The 18172-nt window shown below is 31.8% G+C and overlaps 1 protein-coding gene across 4 annotated transcripts; it reads left to right on the top strand.

The window, feature by feature from the left end:
* Window positions 1-486: 486 nt before the first annotated feature.
* Window positions 487-17048, top strand: LOC135835451 (facilitated trehalose transporter Tret1-like). 4 transcript variants are annotated; one of them, XM_065349706.1, is made up of 5 exons: window positions 487-826; window positions 3339-3437; window positions 7147-7282; window positions 11318-11503; window positions 15483-17048. In XM_065349706.1, exons 1-5 carry the CDS (start codon window positions 821-823, stop codon window positions 16538-16540), a joined length of 1485 nt encoding a protein of 494 aa, XP_065205778.1. In that variant the 5' UTR covers window positions 487-820; the 3' UTR covers window positions 16541-17048. The 4 variants fall into 4 exon arrangements, with proteins under 4 accessions (XP_065205778.1, XP_065205780.1, XP_065205781.1 ...); XM_065349708.1 differs by having other exon boundaries at window positions 488-826; window positions 3335-3437; XM_065349709.1 differs by lacking the exon at window positions 487-826 and adding an exon at window positions 2887-2903 and having other exon boundaries at window positions 3335-3437.
* The last annotated feature ends 1124 nt before the right edge of the window (window positions 17049-18172 follow it).

Raw genomic sequence — 18172 nt, forward strand, 5'->3', positions numbered from 1 at the left:
AAAATTAAATTGTCTAAAAACAAATCGTAATTGACGAGAGAATGCGTTAAAAATAAAGTCATTTTTTCAATAAAAATTCTCAAAAAAAAGTATTTTCAATTTTAAAAAAATGTTTAATGTGAATTTTCTGTTAAAAATTTCAAAATATAAAAATTTGATCTCCACTTACCTACTCTGATTTTTTTTGAAAAACATTTCCAAAGGGTTTTTAACAATCACAGAAGTGATTTTTGATTTGCTCGGGTCATAATTTGGTTTTAATCTTGTACTTTATTACCTCATCGAATTGAAAAAAATGTCACTCTCTCAATCGGCGAGGCCGGAGTAAAGAAGAATCTGTGAAACTCTCAACACAGTTTTATAAACCATAGACACCAATAATATAGAGGCAAGCACGTCGTTAAAACCATTATCTAGCCGGTATAATAAATGCACCCAGTGAAATAATTATAAAGTATGAAGTAAACTCATATAACCGTAATAGAACATTATCGTTTTCATTTCATTACTTTTTTCCGCTACCAAGCCACAACACACGTCACGTTCGTCTTTTCGAATAATCATCAAACAAAAGAAATTTCGAAGAGAATACGGAAAAATATGTCACTTAAATTAGTACTTAACTCGTGTTCGTTTATCCAAGCTCTGGTCGATTTAATTTCGCATAAAAATCGTAGTAAGTTGCACATATCTAGCATCGCGAGTAGTTAGTTGAAATGCATTTCTTTCATCGAATAATGAATACAATATGTTGACCATTTTTTGTCTCCGTTCCTAAGCAAAACACGCGGCTATACAGAATGAATTATTTGAGAAGGATATGCAGGTATGAATTTTTTTCATCTTTACGAATACCTACTTGATACTTATTATTTTTTTCGTGCGTTTATAATCTCACAGACTTTTTGTCAGTGATTCGGCGTGGTGGTGCGATTTTCTTCTGAGAAATTCGCTTGAATGAATTAAATATCTAAACGATGGGATTTTTTGGGAAATCCCTCGAAAAATATTACTTCTTGGAATGCTTATTCAGAATGCAGTTTGGAAAAAATAAGTACCTAGTTATGAGTAAGGAATGCTCATTCCTAAAAAATCCCAAGAGAGAAAAAATACAATTCACAGGAAATTGATTGACACAAAATTTTTTTTAAAAATTCGTAACTTTTGATGAAAAATATGAAAATTGAATTTCATTTATTTTATGACAAAACAAAAGTCGCAACGTGTTTCCATCTAAAGATAGATCGTTTGCTTCACCAAACATTTCTGACTGCCAGAATTACCTACTTACCTATCCTCATTCGGATCTGGAAGGGATAGACGATCTTGTGGCTGGATCATTCATTGCCTTGTGAAGAAAAACATTAATGAAATTTTGATAGGAATAAAAGTGTCGATCAAGACCACCAGAGGGGGCAATGCTCTATGATCGTGGACTCAGAAGGAGGTGATGGAATGAAGGAGGGGTTAAATTAATTCTTATTTGAATTAATTACACGAGACTATTTATGCTAAATCAATGTAGGTCTAATGTAGGTATAAGTAACTACTTGAGGGAAATATCAAGTGGGCATATCATAATATCGATACGAAGATCCACCTGATTGAAGGACCGTACTTATACCTACTCTATCAAGGCCTTCGATACATAATTAAAAACGAATTCCGATAACTGATAATTCGCGATATCTAATCTCGTTCTCATTAAGCTGTAGATCACGTTACTTTGGCACATAATAATTTTAAAAGTACAAGGAGCTATTTATATTCTTCAACTTACATTTAGAACAAGTACCAACCAAAAAGCCAAAAATTAACCTACTTCAATAAGTACCTAGTGAATTTCAACAAAATATCAAAAAAATCCATAGGGTCGAGTTCAATTATTTTTTTTTTGACATGAATGAACCAATGAAATTATTTGAAATAATAATAAAAAAAAATGTCTGTGTTTTAACTGCAAGTGCATGATAAAAAAAACCTAAAAATCACCAAAAACTGCTGCTAAGAAATTATTTCAAAAATATCTAAAATGACATTTAGAAACCAAAAAAATATGACCAAACAACGTAAATAAAAAAACCAAAAATTAAAATTATTTCAGTCACGATGCTTGGGAGGAGAATTGAGACTTGACTGCATCAGGCCAACTTCACCCAAGAAAAAAATTTCGACTACGAAATAAAGAAATTTTGAGTCATTGGTTCAAGTATGCTTGAAAATTGAAAATATATGAGACTTCTCAATCAGTAGGCATCATTAAAAAATAGTCCAGATATTCAAACGCAGTTGGTGCCACAATAAATTATTAATCAATGAATTTTTTCTACGTACTATATTCGATAAGACGAACATCAAAAACAAGATATTTATGGTATTAAATCATTAATGCAACGAGAATCTACTTAACGTCTTAGTTGACCTAACAAGATGCCCAATTAATTTCATCATCAAAATAGGTAGCTGGAAAAAATACGTAAGCTTAGACAGACACTTGAAAAATACGAGCCTATCTATGTACTGTCATGTCATAGGTAGTATATCTAGATAGGTATAACTTATTCTTCTAATTTATAATGTACCTATTTAAAACAAAAATATTATTGTATAATTACCTAACCATATACACACCTAGACTGGCCCAAGACATTTCCTAGTCGTAACAACACTTTTTAAAAAAATGAAAAGAATTCATTATTTTGCCCTCTTCAGAATACCAACAAACCTTCCCGTTGAAAATCATTCAATAAAACGAGATAGATAAACTTATTATTACCATCGATTACCTACTTCGATTTTATCTGCATTTAGATAATGTCATTTATCGACATCTTCGAACAAGCAAACCAGATCCCAGAATATTGAACCATGTGAAGAAACCCATCAGTCGAGAAACAAATCATGTAAGATACACGTTGGTACAAAATTTTATAAATTTTTCCCCCCTCATATTGTAGGTGTTCATTAAGAGTATATACCTACCTATACTGCTTCTTTGATCCGTTGTAATATTCCACCTCAGATTAGATATCTCGATAGAGATTATTGCTTGAACCTTCCGCAATATTACACTCTTTTCTATGTACTTTTTCTTTTCAATTTTCAAAATCATTATCTCACGTTTTTCAATTACTTTTCGTGCTTCATACCGTATTCGACGATCTAATCTGTTTAGGTCTTATTTAGTAATACATAGTATGTGTCTCGAGATTTACTTATTCCGCGTAAACGTGTATCGACAACGTACTCCACATAAAAGCTTATTCGGTGTACATATTCCATATGTTAAATTTCTGCATAACATGCATGCAATAACTTTTTTCTTCCTTGCCAGGTAGTTTCCTTGTTTTGGCCAAGATCTCGACATGAAAGTGAAAATGATTTCGTTACTAAGCCAGAAATTGAAAAGCTCCGTTTCCGTTACCTTTATAAAAAATGTGAGTAAATTTTACATAATATACATATTTTGCTTCAGCCATTTCAGCTTTTTGTTCATATGATACCTACCTACCTAACCTACCTGCTTTTATTCATGCTTGACTTTCGCTTTCCTGCATTATGATAATTGATAACCTGTATGATATTCACGTACTAATTCAGAACGGTGAAACGCTTCTATGTAATGTACGAGTACGTACTTGCAGTTTCGAGATTTGTGATTCAATCGATTATCGGTGTATTATTCCCCTCTCTACTTTTCAATCTTCTAGTTAAATAATTGATTATTGATTCTGTCGAAATATTTTCATAACTTTGATTGTCTTTCTAGAATATGGGTCATTTCATTGATATCGCGATTCCGAATAATCGAGAAAGTGAAAAAATTTCTGTTTGAAAAAGTAACCTTGATTTTTTTTAACCATATTTATACGCGCTTACCTAGTGAGGAGACTTTACAATGAAGTCTAAACGTTGAAGACATATTCTTGTTGAATTATTTATTTTGTATGGCTTGAGATTTCGAATGGATTTTGATGTTTATGTTTCTGTTAAAAATATTTTGGTTTTTATGACTTGACAAAATTCTGGAATTAGTGATTTGCTGAAACATACCATGAGATGGCTACCTAACTAATTTTAATACCTACCAAAATTCACAGAGGGAGAGGGTCATGGATGAGTCACTTCTACGATCTTTTTTTGGGCGATGGAAATGCAATAAAATTTAAAAATTATTGATACTTCATTTCCTATGTTTTATGGCTTTAGAAGTTTGAAAAGAGGGATGGGGAGAGGGGGAAGTGAAATAAGAAAAATTGTGAAAATGATGATTAATATTATCAGTTTTGATGGTCTAAATAAAGACATAAAACCTGAGATTCTCGCAATCTGGAGAAAAAAATTAGTAGGTAGGTAGGTGGATGAGGAAGGGAGAAAGAGGAAGTTGAACTTTACTTACTAGGTGAGTAGTTTTTGCATAATTTTTCAAATTTTGAAAAAGTAAATGTGTCAAAGGTGCAGGTTAAATGAGCTGAAATGAAAGTTTGGAAAATTTGAGACCTTCAACCAATGTGAGAGCTGAAATCAGGGGCTTCGAAATTTGAAAAATGGGACAAATTACAGATACTTTTCCATTCGTTTTTTCATTAAAAAAAAATAATTTTTGGGTTAAAAATAAGTAAAAACCATTTTTCAGTCCTCAAAACAAAACAAAATGGTGAGAAAACTTCAAAGAACTGCGTTCAGTGATTCCAAATTTTCGAGATGCAATTTTAGCCTTTTTTGGTCGTCGTTAAAACCCTCATATTTCTCAAAATTTGAAAAAAAAAGTGGAAAAACGATCCACCCTATTCATCATTGTTACGAAACATGCAAAAAGTGCTTCTGTTGTTCTCAATCATGGCTCAAAAATTCACCAAAAGGACTATTACTCTCCCCTCGGCTACCATCACTTTTATGGTCAATAGCTTCCTTATTTTTTCACTCAGAATTAAAAAAAAATATAATAATTTCGACGCATTTTTTTTCAATTCCTCATCAATTGATCAAGAAACATGTTTCCTTTTCATTTAGAAAATTGGCATTTTCCCTTCTTAGATTAGAGAAAAAGGGTCGTCAAGCTGAAAGGGTTTCTCAAAAATTTCCTGAAATCAAATTTTTAAACGCTGAATTTGAACGAGGGTCTCTTTTTGAAAAACTAAAAAAAGTTAAATTGAAGGACTTAAAATGACTTGAAAATGTGAAAAATGGATTATGCAAAAGCAAAGGGATCAACTAAGTTCCTCTCTGAGAAAGAAGACTATTTCTCAATCACAATTTATTAAGTACATTTTTTTTGATAATTTTCATCATCCAATAATTGAAAAATTTCATAAGTTATGAAAGACCAAAAATTAAAAATCAATTTTGGTAGATGAAATTCGATTTTTGACGGGCTCTTATCTCTTGAAGTTTTGTTCATGATTCAAGATAGGTACTTAATACAATTATGTATAGCAAAACAAGACCGCAATGGTTTCCTTTTGAGACAAAAATGAATACAGGTAAATTTGAACAAAAATTGATAAAAAAATTACCATTTGATTTTCTTTTTATTGATGAAACAATTTCTGTTTTTCTTACATTAATTGGAGAATTAGAACGGTTCACATTCCAAAATTTTGTCCTCGTTAAATTTTGAGGATTTTTATCTAGAAAATATTTTTATGGATCGGGTGAAAGTGAAGGAGGAGAGCTTGAAAAACCTATTTTTGAACATGTGCATCAAAAAAACGTACCACAAAATCTCGAAAAGTAAATTGAAAAATAGAGTGGGTAATGGAAAGTAGGTGAAAGTTGAAAATCTCAGTCCTTCAACTTGAACGTGAATATCTATACATTTTTTTCCAACAGATGCCAATTTGAATCGTAGATTTCGGTACTTAATCTTTACGATTTTCTGTTCTATTCTCCTCCAACTCCAACCACTATCGAAACTACTCATGGAAAAAAAATTCATACCAAGGGAAATGAGAAAGAGTTAATTAACATATTTGGCATTAAAAACAATCATAAGAAGAAAAGTGAAACAATACCAAATACAGTGTTACCAAATATCCTATAAAAATTGGTTGAAATCTCGAAATTATGTCGAAATAGGAACATTAAACACGAATACCGAGTTTATGTATATCCAAAAACACATTTCACTAGTCTCATTTGGTTTCAATTTCTGGAATTTATATTGATATTTTTAGTAATATGGGTTACGAGTAAATAAAGGTATCTTGAAATCTTTGAAATATTCGTACTTACTTGAATCATCCATTTCCATTGATAGCTATCTCAAACTACGCATATCATAAGTACCATATTCGAAATCTGCGAGCCTCTACGTAATATTAAATTGTTTATAAGATATGCCGGCTGCTGATTCATTTGGTTTAATTTACCATAACTTTGACCCTATAACAAGTGTTACTTAGTTAGAGACCTACTAATTGGGATCTAGTTTATAGACATCGATTACGACCGACCGACGACGTAGAAAATTCGCGACAAAAACATAACAATAAGAAAATAAAGAAAGACGCGTAAATAAAATACCATCTACTCGCTCTTTTTTACACATCTATCTCTTATCTATCTCATACCTACTTACTCCTACCTGTATTTACTCCAAATCTGTAACCATGACGGATTTCCTAGTCTAGCTCGATTACAAAACCGTTTTAATTTCTGTCCAACTGAAAACACAATCCATGGTTTGGGCGAGAAAAAATTACGACAATTATTTTCACATTTTTATGATGCAGATTTTGAACTACATTTCTTCGAAAACGCACTTCGTCTTATGTAATTTTCACGTGTAAAATAATCAGCACCCATATTTTAATCAAAATGTCACGTTAACCGATCGTCGACTAGAACCGAGAAAATTTCATTCCACAGTCGCATTTGTTCTATGTGTAACTATAGGTGCATAATAAGGTTAACACATTGGTGCATTGTTTTGAAAGAAAAGAAAAATGGAGTTATGTGGTAAAAAAAGAAAGAAAAAAATATCGAATAATTTTTACATACTAGTTTTATTTGTATGATGCTGTTCATCGAGATCATTAATCAAAAAGGGGTTCGTTAAACGTAGCAAAATAATAATCGCGTACCTAATCGTGCACCTTACTTATCGTCTGAAATATCCTGACAATTTTCTATCTGTTGTTTCAGACTGGTTTAATATTTATAATCTGTTTCTCGTTCTTGATGTGTGGAGCTACTCGAACTTATATTTCTTTTTTGATGCCTGAATTGAAGAAAAATAATGCCACGATTCCAATCGATCAAGAAGAAGCTTCCTGGTTGAGTAAGTAAACAGAAAATTTTTATTATAAAGTAAATATTTACAGTTCGTAGTAAGTTAATATCTAATTGCGAGTGAAAATGTGCTGTAGATGTAGGTATATGATGACTAATTTTATATTAAATGGTTGACCTATGTGCTAATCATATTTAAAGGGAAATGTGCTACTGTTTACCTATTGTTTTATTCTGTAATTTTATCGATATTTCCAATTTATTAGGTAATAGTATTTTTATTGATTTATACAATCTCTTGGTTGATTTAATATTCACAAATACTTACTTACTTGCATGATTAATTTATTGATTTCCTGAAAGATTTACATATAATAATGTTAGTAATGGTTTTTCAAGATTTTCCCGGGCTAGAAATGTTTCTTATTAAGTACGTACCTATATAAAAATTGATATTTCTTCAAAAGTAAATTTTTGTAGGTATGTGTCCAGATTAGGTGGACGCCCCCCCCCAAAAAAAAGTTGGCAGGTTTCATCAAATTAGGCAGAAACCTTCATTTTTAGTGGAAAGTTATTTATGGTGGAGGTGCCCCTAGAGGGAAGATGTGAGCCCTCAAAGAGGAGGAATTTTCAAAAAAATCGTGATTTTTTGATTCTAGCCCTCGCCAACCTGTTTTTGGAAAAATGATCCAAACCCACTGATTTCAGGATATAGGTCTAAAGTCGATTTTGAACATTTATGTTTGTATCGCAAATATTTTGTTGTAATGATGTCAAAATATTGAAGGGAATGATTCTTGAAACTGGGGAAATATTTTGGAATGAAATGGTACCAATTTTTCTATCATGATTGCCAACTTGAGAAAATTGAAAAAAATTCATCAAGTTGTAGTTTTTGGTTATTTTTCTCAATTTTTTGAAATTAGCAGTAATTGGCTAAAAAATCAGCATCACTGCGTTCCAAAATGTTTCCCCCGAATGACCCCTCCAGGAGCACCCCCTGAGCTAAAATTTTTACCGAATAACTTTCAACTAAAAATGAAGCTCTTTTCTGAATTTGGTGAAAATCCGTTGACTTTTTTTTTCACGATCCACCTTAATCTAGATATCCACACGTTTTATTTGGTGTCTCGTTTTTACGATATTTCCCTTTAAAATTGGGAAAACAGGCGAAGGGGTAAATACGTGTTTTGTGTGGAAAATTGAACCTCCTAATCACGAGTATGACGTTAGATTTAGTAGGAACTATACCATCCAGTTCCCTATCTATCATTTTTACAATTCTTAAAATAAAGCTACTTTGCGATAGTAAGTGCAACATTATAACCTATAGTCCCTCCTGAGCCCCAAAAATACCCATTTAAAAAGAACGTGTCTTTTTATTGTTGAAAAAACTGTCATACCATCCCCTCTTCTTCTCAAGAAAAACAGTAAATTTCTCAAAAACTGTAAGTAAGCATTTTGAAAAAACACACTGTTGTGTTTCTTTTTGCTCAAGCAACTGTAGACTAATTTTTAACTTTTTTGAACTTGCAATTTTCATAAAATATTGTTCAGTACGTTCATTTCCTGTCTCTTTCCTTCCTTCTTTCCTTCCTTCTCTCTCCTTCTAAAAATTATATTCTTTTACCGAAAACTGTTAGGTATTGAAAATCTATTTAGAAATTCCAATCTTTATAGATTAGCAAAAACAGCCGCTGCCCCCACCCCTCTTACCTCTCTCACTCCTGATGATATTAAATCTCCAATCACTCATAACACATTTACCAACTGGCAGAACTTTTGGTCACAACAAACTTCAAACAAACTCTTCCAACATAAAAAAACAATCCTCCCCTGGAAAAATCTAGGCCACCTGTACAGAAAAGAAAAAATCCTTATTACTAGACTAAGAATAGACCACACAAAAATTACTCATAACCACTTATACCAAAAAGAACCAAAACCCCCATACCAATTTTGCAGAAACGAACCCACGTCCATTCAACACATACTTTTCAACTGTCCCCAACTAAAACAAAACAGACTTACACTACAGATAAAAGAAAACCCACCTGTTATCCCTGACGAACCCTGTGAAATACAAAAATTCATCTCCCTAATAGAAAACATCAACCTCACGAACCAAATCTACCCCCCCCTCTATGGGTGTAATAATCTTGTAATTATAAACACCCCCCCCCCCCCCCAAAAAAAAAAAAATCAACAAAAAATTGCAGCTTTTTATATGCATAATGCCTATTTTTGATGCTCTGAAAATATTTCCACTTTCAAACCCTTCCAAATAAAATTAAAAAAAAGAAATTGGTTCGTTTCTAGAAATACCAAGTTATTTTTTGAAATGATCATCACGTTTTGACTGAAAAATTATATTCTCATTAAAAATTCAATCCCCCAATAATATTTTAATGATAATGTTACTTTCTTATCTTCTTTTCCCCCTAAAAATATAAGCATCTAAGATTCTGTGATTTTTTTAAAGTTTATTTTTCAAAAATAGATAAGTACCTATCTAATTGTAAATTTGTAAAAAATATTTGCAACTTTTTGAATACAAATATTATGCAATGCCCCAAGCATACTGTCATCTCTCTCATTTTCATCCCTGACGATACCCCCTGAAATATAAAAATTCATCTCCCTAATGAAAAACACCAACCTCACAAACCAAGTCTACCCCCCCCCCCTTACGGGTGTAATAATCTTGTAATTACGAGTATAAACACCCAAAAAAAAATATTCTAAAAAAATATATTTTTCAAAAAGACTGTCAATTTAAAAAAATGGGATGAATATACTTTAAAAACATCGCTAATATTTTGCTCTTTCCCTCCCTTTCCGAAATAGATGAAAAACTTTGTAATTTCCCTTCAAAAAATTATCAATTTTTCAAAAACTTTAATTAGCATCAAAATTGAGAAACACCAACAGATTATTGAATATGTAGGTAATGATCCAAATATGCTGTCATCTCTCTCGTCCTCCTCCCTCCCCCTTCCAACAAGTATAAGTAATTAATATTTAAGTTAATTGAGGGGCTTCAAGGAAAAGGGGCTTCAGTCATGGACTTGAAAACTTTTTCTACAAGCAAACATTTTCCAATTTGTTTTTTTTTTTCAAGGAAGAACACTTCAATATCACTGAATATGGTAAAATTTATTTAAAATTTTTTTTAAAATACAAAATAGTAGAAGAAAAAAAACAAAAAAATGACCAAGGCCCTTTTTCCATGGAACCCCTCAATTACAAATAGGTACATCTTCAAATCGTTATTTTCGCAAGATTCGATTTTTAAAAGTTTTTGAATCATAAATAAATAAATAAATAAATAAATAAATAAATAAAATACATTACTCAATTCACAAAATATTTGTTTTATCCTAAATATTATATATTTTTATTCCAATTAAAAAATTTCAATTTTTTCAAAACATGAATTTTATTCGATCTTAATAGTTGAAAAATTGACCTTCACGAAGTAAGATTCTTATAACTGCAGGCACCTATTTTTTTCTTTTCTTATTCCTTCGATTTTTTTTAGATGAGCAGGTTTTTAAGACGTTTATGTAATTTTGTTACAAATTTGACCGATATGGCCCCAATTTTCCTCACTTCTGCATAAAATTTCCCAAAATTCTCGCTAAATCTCATACCTAATTACGTAGGTAGGTAACTTTTATCTAAACCACCAGCACCACCGCCAATCGACCTCATCCTAATTTCAAACGTCGTTTTCCGCATCCTGCTCGAAACACCAAAATAGGGAAAAAAGCGAACATACGTCACATATTTATACAACTTTTCACAAAAATAATGCTGATTGTTCGGAAAAATATTCATGTCGATTGGTACCAATGCGACGCTGAAAATAAGGTGAAATTTTCCACCATTATAAACTTTTTTTAAAAAACTCGAACGTCTTGCACGCGTTAAATCCCGTAGCACATTTTGCGAGCGCAAAGTTTTAAATAAATTTTGCCAGGTGAATTACGCTAGCTAGTATAAGCGTACAGTGACATTTTACCAAAAGAAAAAAAAAGAGAGAGAAAAAGATCCATAACTTGACGTTCGTTAAATTTTACAGGTGCTTTATCTTCTTTAAGCAATCCCTTGGGATTTTTGCTCGGAGGATTCATGATGGATTTCGTCGGCAGAAAATGGTCAACTTCTTGTACTTTTCTACCTTTTATCGCCGGCTGGGCGTTAATTACGTGCGCCAACAATTTAGTAGCTTTATACATCGGTACTTGTTTGCACGGAGTAGCTGCAGGTATGTGATTACGAGTATAATTTCAAAGGTAGACTGTACGTCTTACACGTATGTGTACCTTTTTGCCTACCTATAATATCTAGTTATAAGCTACGTTATCGAGATGTGAATGACCCAACACGTGAAGATTTTCGATCACGTGGTATTATTTTTCCGCGTGCAAAATGAAAATATCGCGTTTGAAAATATTACCTATTACAGTGCCTAACAGGAATTCGTATTTTGTAGAATAATTACTCATACTACTATACATAGGCAATTAAAACATTTTAATGACTCGAATGTGTTAGACGAGCGTTATCAATCGAACGAAATGTTATGTATTATTTATACCTACCTACTTAAACTTCACCTATGGTGAACGTAATAGATGTTGAGGTGAAAAAAACGTTGCATATCTTTGCACGTAAAATAAAGATTAGGCGGCGTGATTGAAAAAATCCGTGAATGCGATTTCATCGACTTATAATTTCATTGTTTTTACATGATCATATCGAAAAATTATTATCAATGAATTTAACTAACCTATCAACGTCAGAAAGTCTTAGATGTATTTTCAAAAATTCAACAAAAATCACATACTGAGAGGCGATTAAATTCCACAGTTTCGTGATATGTGGAATATTGGGTATAACCGTAATAAGTCACACAAATACAGCGAACCATTAAAAATTACATACAAGTCGAAGTATACCTCGAAATTAATTCCGATCGAGTAAGATAATCAGAATTTAGTATGTATTTGTTCAAAGACTGCTTCCAGTTCCCAGAAGTCAATGAAACAACAGTAGTCACAATTTAGTTAGCTGCATCTGAAAACCCTCGATTAATATTTTCATGTTTGGAGGATTCTTAAAAAGTTTCAGTTACCCACTAAAAAAAAAATAAGGAAAACCAAACCAAACCAAACCAATGAACAATTTTTAACGCTTGCCTGCTTTATTATTTCTAGCTGCACTGGAGGAAATGAAATTTTTTTGAAGGCCATAGAATAATTAGAAAACGCATAAATTAGTAGAATGGTGAGAAGTGGGGAGGGGGTCATAATCATTGCATTTGACTAATTTCACAAACTAAGCCCATATTAAGTTGGATTTTGAAAACGTAGATAAAAATCGAAGAGGCAATAATTCAAATTTGTAAAAACAAACAGTTCAAAAATTGAGGAATTTGATTATTTTACTCGCTAGTTTTGAAATTTCTTACCTTTCGAATTTGATCAGACCAACGTGTACATAATAGAGATGTTAAGGTGTTGAATAAGTTGCCTATGCATCTCCTTTGAATGTAATTTGAACCGCTTTCAAACTTCCAAACAGCTTGAATACTCTACAAAATTAAAATAAATTTTACCAATTTTCGGCTCAAAATAAAATTTTAACCCCACTTATAACCTTAAAAAAAATTTTCAAGAGCCTTGCTCAACAATTTGTGTACATTATTTTTCTACTACTACCTACTCGCAATTATTTCTTTTACTCAAAACTTCACATTTTATTTTTTAAAAAAATACAATTTTTTGACCAGAAAAAATTGAAAATTTTCAAAGATCGTTACTCGAATTTTTTTTACCAAGCCGCTGTTTTGATAGCTTGAAAAATTTTATAATTTTTTCGACACAAAATTAAGTTTTGGAAATTCTATACCCAGTAAAAATTGGAAATTCTAGCAATTTTTTTCAATTTTTCATATATTTAATTATCACTTCGAAATTTTTTGATCGGATTTCAGACGCACATTTTTGTACTCGTAGATTACAAATTTGTCCAATTTTTCAGATCAAAATTAAAACTTATTTTCAAGAAATTGAGGCTTGAATATCTTTCATTTTTAATCTTTCCAGCTCAAAAGAAAATTTTATTTTTTTCAAGTCAGTTTAAAAAAATCATTTTTGAAAATTAATTGAACTGTAATCTGCAAGTTTTTCAATTTCTCTTCTAAGATCATCAGTTTAGGAAATGTTTAAACGCTATGCAGCCATTTTTGAAAACTGGGAATTGTCCAATTCTTTCCAACTCAAAAATATGATTCCTTTATTATTTTCAAAATTTCAACATTTACCCATTGAAAATATTTTTGTTCTTAAAAACTAGGCCGGGCATGTTTGATATTTTTTTGGAAAGAGATGTAATTTTATAGCGTAGACACTTGCTCCTGTTTTTTGATATTCAATTTTTTTCCAATTTATTTTGCAAAGAGAAGATTACTTAATAGCTTACTTTTGAAAATTTGACCATGACATATTTTTCCAATTTTTCCAACTCAAAATGTAATTTTTATATCGTTTAAATTGACTTTTCAAAGACGAGAAAGCTCCTTTTGGAATGAGTATGAATTTTTTGAGTTTTTTTTTTGACTTCTTCGGCCACTTTTTTTGCTGTTTTTTTACTGGCCAAAATTCTCATTTCTGAGATTTTTTTCAAGAAAGCTGTTTTTACGATTTGAACATTTGTACCCAATTTTTTAAAATTAGGATGTATAATTTTCTGTTTTTTCAAATCTTCCTGAAGGGTGATATTTAAAAAAAATTCCCAACAAGAGAGCAGGTTTCATAGCTAAAAATCTTTCTATTTTATTGAAACAGATAACTAGAGCGGGCAAATGGGGAATATTTTGATCTTGAGTTGTAAAAATGATAAAAATGTTCGGGTTCGTAAGAATATTGTTTCCTTATTAAATATTTTTCAGAAGTGATAGTTTAGAGCACGAAAATAACGTAAAAAAGCGAGAGTGAAAAGAAAAAAATGGCCCATACATTTTTTCTGGGAATGTGTTCAGATGAACCCTCTGAACTACCAAAAAAAAAGGACCTCCTACCCCTGGAGCTAATTTTTTTAGGGGGGCTAAAACCGGTTCCGATTCACGTTTTTTGCGATTTACTCCGAAAATATTAGGTTTACGTGAAAAACTACCAGGACTAAAAATGTTCCCCTTCAAATTCTCGACAATTTGATACTACGCTTGATACCCATCCCTCAAGAGGGGTGTCTGAAAAAAGGGGTAGAAAGAGTAGGTGTTTCAAAAAAAGTCAGTCCAATAAATTGATCAAAGTTACCACTTATTTATATCATTCGTTTTCGCTCAAATTTTGTTTACAAAGTCTACTCACCCAATTATTAATCACACCACCATTGATTGGTCTTCAATTCTCTCCGGGGGTTGGTGGGGGGGGGGGTGCTTGATTTTTCAAGTAACGCACAACTGAATCATATATTTGAAAAACCAATCTGGACATGCGATATATCGACTAGTATGTTTTCGAGGTCGCTGAATACGAATACCAACTTATTTTTTGGGTCCAACTCTCAAAGCCCCTCTGTGGCCCAAAAAGGGGGTTAAAATTTTGAAAAATCGTGAAAAGTCGAGTAATATATCGAATGGTATGTTTTCGAGGTCGCCAAGCACGAATATGAACTTATTTTTTGAGTCACACCTCCCAATGTCCCTCTGTGCTCCAAACAGGGGGCCAAAATTTCAAAAAATCATCAAAAAATGGAGTTATATATCAAAAATGGAATGTTTTTGAGGTCGCCAAGCACAAATATGAACTTATTTTTTGGGTCCCACCCCACAATGTCCCTATGTGCCCCAAAAAAGGGGCCAAATTTCGAAATGAAACTTTTTCATAAATTCACTTATCTAATTTGAAATTTCATTTTCTAAACATTTTTCCCGGATTGAATGTTCATAATTTTGAAAAACTGTTATAACATTAATAAATTTTGAGCAATTACAAGGGCATTTATCTTGGGAAGGGGCGAGAATTAAGCCAACCTTTGACATTTTTATTCGTTAGATTTGGTCTTGCCTTAACACGAATTTCCAACGAAGCTTTCAAACTTACTCCATATCTAGGTACCTTCCAACTATTTTATTATTGACCCATTTTTAATTCTGAATTTCTGACAAGATGCAAATATACTTATACGGAATAGGAATTCTTCATTACAGTCACATTAATTATAAATTCGTTTCACAGGAATGACCATGACAGCAGCGGCCTACATATCGGAAATCTCAGTCTCCGAGTACCGAGGATTCTTCTTATCACTGCTCTCCGTATCGTATTGGTTTGGAGTGGTAATGTGCAGCGTCATATACACTTACAATATCCTAGAATGGCGTTACCTAGCCCTATACTTCTTCATAATCTCGGTGCTGATGTTCCTGTCAACTCATAAATTACCCGAGTCACCTTATTGGTTAATAATTCAAGGTCGCATCGATGACGCTCGCGAAGTCCTCGAGGACACTCGCGATAACCAGGACACCATTAAAGAAGAGATATCAAAAATCGAGGAATCTATCAACGGCAAAAATCCGCTTCAGAAAACCAACCCTTGGATATCGTTACTCCGAGCTTGGAAACAAATCGGAATCCTTATAATACTCGCTAGTCTTCATAAGATATCCGGTTTCACACCAATTTCTCAATATACTCCGGAATTTTTCGGACAGTTCAAAGGGCCAGTTTATACAAAAAGAGCCGCGTTGATATACTCAATCGTGTCTTTCCTCAGTACCGTATTAGTGCCTTATTTTACTCATAATTTTAATCGAAGATCGTTGCTATTTGTTACTAGTCTCATGGCAGGGCTTTTCATGCTTTTTTCCTGGGTTTACGAATTCTACCTGTCATCATTATTAAACGAAAACACCATATGTAGATGGATTCCTCTATTGGGCATTTATGGCTATACCATTTCTACCACAATAGGCATCACGTCGATCGCCGTCATTCTACCAGGAGAAATCCTACCGACGGAGATCAGCGGTATATCGAACGCTTTCCACAATATATCCAGCAGTATAATCACTTCGCTGGTCAACAAAACCTATTTCGCAATGAGTAACATGATAGGTTTCCAATCAGTATTAGGAATATTCGCCGGTTGTTGCTTCCTCATCGCTTTATTATCGGTGACTATTTTACCCGAAACGCGCGGCAAAACGCTAAGGGAAATTCAGGACACGTACTTTCCAAGACGAGATTTGCAAAAAGAATCTAATACTGAATCAAACGTTGAAAAGGTCTGAACAACCTAGCAAAGTGAAAGTATTATTTTCAAAACAGCACGATACATTTTGAAAAAAGGATCAAAATGCTGTTTCCAAAAGAGACTCATAAGCCATTGTGTTCTATAATTAATATTCGAATTATGACGAGTGATATGGGTAAACCTGTGTTATTGACTAATCGATTTATAAGCCAATTTTTCAAGTTTAAATGAATTGTCCTGCTTCCCTTACCCCTCCTGTAATTTTATTAAGTGATTTTATTATGATGTATTTCTTTGAAAATCTGTGATATTTATTCATTATAAGTTAATGTTGATTACCTATTTATTATTATGATTCCTTTTTCTCGAACATCCCTCATTATTCTTTTTTTAAGCAAATTTTTCCAAATGAATGACTTAAGTATTTTATAGTAATTGACATTCTTTTGTTAAATATAAGGCAATTTTTTTTAAAATTGTAGGCTTTTATGTAATATTTATCGTATCTCGTCAGAGAGTTAATATAATGAAACATTTTTAGTTAATTTTTTACGATTCTTTTCTGATGATGTGATTTTTTTCAAAAATAATGATTGATAGAATTAGAATCGCTTTTAAAATGCGTCGGTGAAAAAAGTATCAAAGCAAGAGGAAAGGAGAGGTTAAAAAAAAACAAGTCAACAGTTGAAATTTTTTTAAGCTAAAAGAAAATTGTTTTTTAACTTACGAAGATTGGCTAAAAAATATAGTCACGAATTCTTTAAAATCAGTGCGAAATTTTTTCACTACAACCTTAGGTACATCATCGTGCATCTACGCAATCTTTTGCTAAATATCGAATAAAAATGACTAATTATAGGCAGAAAATTTTCTAGCTTTTCAGAAAAAAATCACGACAAAAAATGATTGTAAAAAAGCTAGATGATTTTTTTTATGAAAATGGACCGAAAATTTAAATAAAATAAAAACCAGTAGATTTGGGCTCATGACTTTTTGCTGATCGTTGAAAAACATTACCTATGTTGCAATGATGATTTACAGAAATTTAAATGATTTATTCATTTTGAACTCATTTTTAGGGAGTACTATATCTACAATTCAAACTATAATTTCGTCTTTCGATGATTTTTTTTTTTTTGTAATTTTCAGTGATTTTTCTCTGATTTTTTTTTTGAATTTTTAAGAGAGTTTTCAACAATGTTTTTAACATTATGCCATTTTTGAAAAATGTTGCCAACTTTTATTTCAACTTTGTAAATTTTTAGTAGTTTAAATGCTTTGCCATGTGCTTTTTCAAAATTTCAACACATTTTTAATGCTTGTCAAAATGTACAGAAATTTCAAAACTTTTTGGAACTTTTCAGCTATTTTAGTGCTCGATACTTTGCTCGTATTTAAAGAAAGTTTCAATGATTTTTATGCAAAAATAAACGATTATACCTAATGGAATTCTTAAAGGAACTTTTTCCAGAAAAAATTCTCCATTTTTCAAAAAATAGAGAGTGAGTAATAACACTGAATTATCTAAATTAAAATAGGTATTGTACATTATTTTTCATGTAAACAAATTCAATACTTGAGGTATCTACCTTCCACTCTCTACTTTTAAATCTCAATCTGTAGGTACCAATTTCATCTTTAGAATGATCATTCAACTGAAAAGTAAGTT

Source organism: Planococcus citri, chromosome 2 (assembly GCF_950023065.1).
Source record: "Planococcus citri chromosome 2, ihPlaCitr1.1, whole genome shotgun sequence".
NCBI lineage: Eukaryota > Metazoa > Arthropoda > Insecta > Hemiptera > Pseudococcidae > Planococcus > Planococcus citri.